General features: G+C 40.8%; 1 protein-coding gene and 1 non-coding gene across 2 annotated transcripts; both read left to right on the top strand.

The window, feature by feature from the left end:
* The first annotated feature begins 248 nt into the window (after positions 1-248).
* On the top strand, positions 249-1256 carry LOC112756532 (protein FAR1-RELATED SEQUENCE 5-like). The gene has a single exon (XM_025805153.1). The coding sequence runs from the start codon at positions 249-251 to the stop codon at positions 1254-1256; it is 1008 nt and encodes a 335-aa protein (XP_025660938.1).
* A 5472-nt stretch (positions 1257-6728) lies between these two features.
* LOC112761814 (small nucleolar RNA R71) lies at positions 6729-6836 on the top strand. Its single transcript, XR_003182190.1, has one exon. It is a non-coding gene; the product is annotated as a small nucleolar RNA R71 (small nucleolar RNA).

Genomic DNA, 6836 nt, shown 5'->3' on the forward strand with positions numbered 1-6836 from the left:
CAAAAATTAAATAACATACATATTTTGGTGTTGTTTGATTTCTTCAATTGTAAGTCTAATTTTTGGAGCTTTATCCGAAAGCATTTTGTCTTGTAGTACTTAGTACTCAGCTCTTAATTTTTATGACGGTATTGTTTATGTTTAGATTATTTTCTTGCAAATGTCATTCATGGGAGAGGATGAGATCATGGATGAATGTGAGTATGAGCATGAGGATAGTATTTTTTATGATGAGAAGTATTCTGGTGATGAGTCAAGAGTTGGGTGATGAGTTAGACGGTGAGGAGATATTTGAAGAATTGACATATTATGATTATGATGATGCATATGGATTGGATTCAATTGAGGATTTATTGAAACTTGACTTTTTAAGCATTGGTGAGGTTGAAGTTGACAAGTTTCACTTTGGAACCCTACCCATTGCTTTTGAATTTTACAACAAATTTGCAAAGAGCCAAGGTTTCAGTGCAAGAAAAGACAAAAATTGGAAGAACTCAAGTGACGAGACCTACATGCAGAGGTTCGTGTGTTTTCGGCAAGGATATCGATTAGAGAAGTGGTACACTTTGCCAAATAGAAAAAGGGAACCAAAGACTGAGACAAGAACCGGGTGCGAAGCTCAATTCCAAGTCAAGTTTGTAGGGGTAACTGGAAGATGGCATGTGACCCAATTTTCAAATGTTCATAATCACGAACTATTGGAAGGCCGGTTGAGCAGGTTATTGCCAGGTCATCGGAGTATGTCCAAAGCCGAAATTCCACTCATGAACAATATGCGCAAGTCGAGGATTAGCACATCCCAGGTTTATGCTTTGCTAGCAAGTCAAAGTGGCTATTTTGACAAGTTGAACTATGGCCCTAGAGACATGTACAATCAAATAGCTAAGGCGAGGTGTGATATTCTAGAGGATGTGGGTAGAGCATTAAATTATTTGGAGGAGATGGCTGTGAAGGATAAACCTTTATACCGAAGAGCTTCATGCGACGGATGGAAGGTTAGTAAATCTCTTTTGGTGTGTGATGGTTTATGTAGAGAGGACTATGAATTGTTTGGAGATGTTGTTGCGTTTGATGCTACATACAACAAGAATAAATATAAGTGTCCTTTTGTTGTGTTCATAGGTGTCAACCATCACAACCAAACTGTTGTCTTTGCTGCATGCATTGTAACAGATGAGACGGATGAGACTTATATATGGGTGTTGCAACAGTTTTTGGAGGCAATGAAGGGTAGAGCCTGGTGCACGAAATTGTGATGTCCAGGCTCGAACAATCCCTGGTAATGGCTCCAAAGCTTGGTGCTTTGATCTTAATTCATAATTGTCACAACTTCGATACAACTAACCAGCAAGTGCACTGGGTCGTCCAAGTAATACCTTACGTGAGTAAGGGTCGAATCCCACGGAGATTGTTGGTATGAAGCAAGCTATGGTCACCTCGTAAATCTCAGTCAGGCAGATATAAAGTGATAATGGTGTTTTCGAATAATATATAATAGAATAGGGATAGAGGTACTTATGTAAATCATTGGTGAGAGTTTCAGATAAGCGAATAGAGATGCTTTTCGTTCCTCTGAACCTCTGCTTTCCTGCTATCTTCATCCAATCTGTCTTACTCCTTTCCATGGCTGGCTGTATGCAAGGGCATCACCGTTGTCAGTGGCTACATCCCCTCCTCTCAGTGAATAATATGCTCACGCACCCTGTCACGGCACGGCTATTCATCTGTCGGTTCCCGATCATGCTGGAATAGGATTCACCCTCCTTTTGCGTCTGTCACCAACGCCCAGCACTCGCGAGTTTGAAGCTCGTCACAGTCATTCAATCATTGAATCCTACTCAGAATACCACAGACAAGGTTTAGACCTTCCGGATTCTCTTGAATGCCGCCATCATTCTAGCTTACGCCACGAAGATTCTGGTTAGGAGATCTAAGAGATATTCATTCTAGCTTAATTCATGTAGAACAGAAGTGTTTGTCAGGCACGCGTTCATAAGGGAGAAGGATGATGAGCGTCACACATAATCATCACCTTCATCACGTTCTTGGGTGCGAATGGATATCTTAGAAGCGAAATAAGAAGAATTGAATAGAAAACAGTAGTACTTTGCATTAATCTTTGAGGAACAGCAGAGCTCCACACCTTAATCTATGGAGTGTAGAAACTCTACCGTTAAAAATACATAAGTGAAGGTCCAGGCATGGCCGAGATGGCCAGCCCCCAAAACGTGATCAAAGGGTCATAAGGTAATCCAAAGATACCTAATACAATAGTAAGAGGTCCTATTTATAATAAACTAGCTACTAGGGTTTACATGAGTAAGTATTTGATGTATAAATCCACTTCCGGGGCCCACTTGGTGTGTGTTTGGGCTGAGCTTAAGTGTTGTACGTGCAGAGGCCATTTGTGGAGTTGAACGCCAGTTTTTGTGCCAGTTTGGGCGTTCAACTCTGGTTTTGGATCCTTTTCTGGCGCTGGACGCCAGATTTGGGTAGAAAGCTGGCGTTGAATGCCAGTTTACGTCGTCTATTCTTGGCCAAAGTATGGACTATTATATATTGCTGGAAAGCCCTGGATGTCTACTTTCCAACGCAATTGGAAGCGCGCCATTTCGAGTTCTGTAGCTCCAGAAAATCCACTTTGAGTGCAGGGAGGTCAGAATCCAACAGCATCAGCAGTCCTTTTTCAACCTCTGAATCTGATTTTTGCTCAAGTCCCTCAATTTCAGCCAGAAAATACCTGAAATCATAGAAAAACACACAAACTCATAGTAAAGTCAAGAAATGTGAATTTAACACAAAATCTATTAAAAACATCCCTAAAAGTAACTAGATCCTACTAAAAATATACTAAAAACAATGTCAAAAAGCGTATAAATTATCCGCTCATCACAACACCAAACTTAAATTGTTGCTTGTCCCCAAGCAACTGAAAATTAAAATAGGATAAAAAGAATAGAATATACTATAAATTCCAAACTATCAATGAAACAGAGCTTCAATCATATGAGCGGGACTTATAGCTTTTTGCCTCTTGAATAGTTTTGGCATCTCACTTTATCCATTGAGGTTCAGAATGATTGGCATCTATAGGAACTCAGAGTTCAGATAGTGTTATTGATTCTCCTAGTTCAGTATGATGATTCTTGAACACAGCTATTTTATGAGTCTTGGCCGTGGCCCTAAGCACTTTGTTTTCCAGTATTACCACCGGATACATAAATGCCACAGACACATAATTGGGTGAACCTTTTCAGATTGTGACTCAGCTTTACTAAAGTCCCCAATTAGAGGTGTCCAGGGTTCTTAAGCACACTCTTTTTTTGCTTTGGACCTTGACTTTAACCGCTCAGTCTCAAGTTTTCACTTGACACCTACACGCCACAAGCACATGGTTAGGGACAACTTGTTTTAGCCGCTTAGACTAGGATTTTATTCCTTTAGGCCCTCCTATCCACTGATGCTCAAAACCTTGGGATCCTTTTTATTTGCCCTTGCCTTTTGGTTTTAAGGGTTATTGGCTTTTTGCTCTTGCCTCTTGGTTTTAAGAGCTTTTGGCTTTTTCTGCTTGCTTTTTCTTTTTCTTTCTATTTTTTTTTTCGCCTATTTTTTTTTTCTATTTTTTTTCTGCAAGCTTTGTTCTTTGCTGCTTTTTCTTGCTTCAAGAATCATTTTTATGATTTTTCAGATTATCAAATAACATGTCTCCTAGTCATCATTCTTTCAAGAGCCAACATATTTAACATTCTTAAACAACAACTTCAAAAGACATATGCACTGTTCAAGCATACATTCAGAAAACAAGAAGCATTGTCACCACATCAATATAATTAAACTAAGTTCAAGGATAAATTCAAAACTCATGTACTTCTTGTTCTCTTGATTTAAAACATTTTTTTTAAGAGAGGTGATGGATTCATAGGACATTTATAACTTTAAGACATAGTTACTACTACTAATGATCATGTAATGAAGACACAAACATAGATAAGCACATAACATAGAAAATGAAAAACAGAGAAAGTAAGAACAAGGAATGAGTCCACCTTAGTGATGTCCTTGAGCTCTTCTATGTCTCTTCCTTGTCTTTGCTGCTCCTCCTTCATTGCTTTTAGATCTTCTCTGATTTCATGAAGGATGATGGAGTGCTCTTGATGTTCAACCCTTAGTTGCTTCCAATAATTGTGTGGAAGAAAATGTATCCCCTGAGGTATCTCAGGGATCTCTTGATTTGCATTCAAATGTTCTACCACTGAGCTATAGACCCTTGATGGAAGCTTTTGTCTTCCCTTTCCTCTTTCTAGAGGCTTCTCTGGCCTTAGGTGCCATCAATGGTTATGGAAAAAACAAAAAAGCTATGCTTTTTACCACACCAAACTTAGAATGTTGCTCGCCCTCGAGCAAAAGAAGAAAGAATAGAAGAATAAGAAGAAGATATGGAGGAGATGGAGGGAGATGTGTATTCGGCCATATGGGTGGGATTGGGTGGGAAAGAGATGTTGAATTTTGAAGGAAAGTGGGTGTTTGGATGTGAGTGGAGGTAGGTGGGGATCCTGTGGGGTCCACAGATCCTGAGGTGATCCTGTGAGGTCCACAGATCTTGAGGTGTCAAGGCATTTACATCCCTGCACCAATTTAGGCATGCAAAATGCCCTTGCACACAACTCTGGGCGTTCAGCGCCAGGTTGGTGCCCATTTTGGGCGTTCAACACCCATTTGCTGCCATTTCTGGCGTTGAACGCCAGAACCATGCTTGTTCTGGGCGTTCAGCGCCAGGATGCTCCCATTCTGGGCGTTCAGCGCCAGAACTATGCTCTGTTCTGGCGTTTGAACGCCAGACAGATGCTCCTCCAGAGTGTGATTTTTCTTCTGCTGTTTTTGATTCTATTTTTGAATTTTTTTGTTTATTTTGTGACTCCACATGATCATGAACCTAAGAAAACATGAAAAACAATAAAAATAAGAATTAGATAAACATTGGGTTGCCTCCCAACACGCGCTTCTTTAATGTCAATAGCTTGACAGTGGGCTCTCATGGAGCCTCACAAATGTGCAGAGCTTTGTTGAGACTCTCCAACACCAAACTTAGAGTTTGGATATGGGAGTTCAACACCAAACTTAGAGTTTGGTTGTGGCCTCCCAACACCAAACTTAGAGTTTGACTGTGGGGGCTCTGGTTGACTCTGCTTGGAGAGAAGCTTTTTCTGCTTCCTCCCCATGGTTGCAGAGGGAGATCCTTGAGTTTTAAACACAAGGGAGTTCTCATTCCATTGAAGGAATATTTCACCTCTGTCAACATCAATCACAGCTCTTGCTGTGGCCAGGAAAGGTCTTCCTAGGATGATGGATTCATCCTCTTCCTTTCCAGTATCCAGGACTATGAAATCAGCAGGGATGTAAAGGCCTTCAACCTTTACTAACACTTCCTCTACTTGTCCATAAGCCTGTTTTCTAGAGCTGTCTGCCATATCTAATGAGATTTTAGCAGCTTGCACCCCATAGATTCCCAGTTTCTCTATTACAGAGAGGGGCATGAGGTTTATTCCTGAACCAAGGTCACACAGAGCCTTAAAGATCATGGTGCCTATGGTACATGGTATTATGAACTTTCCAGGATCCTGTCTCTTCTGAGGCAATGTCAGTTGATCCAGATCACTTAGTTCATTGATGAACAAGGGAGGTTCAACTTCCCAAGTATCAATGCCAAATAATTTGGCAGTCAGCTTCATGATTGCACCAAGAAACTTGGCAGTTTGCTCTTCAGTAACATTCTCATTCTCTTCAGAAGAGGAATATTCATCAGAGCTCATGAAGGGCATAAGGAGGTTCAATGGGATCTCTATGGTCTCTAGATGGGCCTCAGAGTCCTTTGGTTCCTCAGAGGGAAGCTCCTTATTAATCACTGGACGTCCCAGGAGGTCTTCCTCCTTGGGATTCATGTCCTCTCCTCTCCTCACAGGTTCGGCCATGGCGCTTATGTCAATGGCCTTGCACTCTCCTTTTGGATTCTCTTATGTATTGCTTGGGAGAGTACTAGGAGGGATTTCAGTGATCCTTTTGCTCAGCTGGCCCACTTGTGCTTCCTGATTTCTAATGGAAGATCTTGTTTCATTCATGAAACTTACAGTGGCCTTAGATAGATCAGAGACTAAGTTTGCTAAATTAGAAGTATTTTGTTCAGAGTTCTCTGTCTGTTGCTGAGTGGATGATGGAAAAGGTTTGCTATTGCTAAACCTGATTCTTCCACCATTATTAAAGCCTTGTTGAGGCTTTTGATCCTTCCATTAGAAATTTGGATGATTTCTCCATGATGAGTTATAGGTGTTTCCATAAGGTTCACCTAAATAATTTACCTCTGCTATTGCAGGGTTCTCACGATCATAAGCTTCTTCTTCATAAGAAGCCTCTTGAGTACTGTTGGATGCAACTTGCATTCCATGCAGACTCTGAGAGATCATATTGACTTGCTGAGTCAATATTTTATTCTGAGCCAATATGGCATTCAGAGTATCAACTTCAAGAACTCCCTTCTTCATAGGCGTCCCATTGCTCACAGGATTCCTTTCAGAAGTGTACATGAACTGGTTATTAGCAACCATGTCAATGAGTTCTTGAGCTTCTGCAGGCGTTTTCTTTAGGTGAATGGATCCACCTGCAGAAGTGTCCAGTGACATCTTTGATAGCTCAGATAAACCATCATAGAATATATCCAGGATGGTCCATTCTGAAAGCATGTCAGAAGGACACTTTTTGGTCAACTGTTTGTATCTTTCCCAAGCTTCATAGAGGGATTCACCTTCTTTCTATCTGAAGGTTTGAACATCAGCTCTAAGCTT

This window comes from Arachis hypogaea, chromosome 16 (assembly GCF_003086295.3).
Source record: "Arachis hypogaea cultivar Tifrunner chromosome 16, arahy.Tifrunner.gnm2.J5K5, whole genome shotgun sequence".
Classification (NCBI taxonomy): Eukaryota; Viridiplantae; Streptophyta; class Magnoliopsida; order Fabales; family Fabaceae; genus Arachis; species Arachis hypogaea.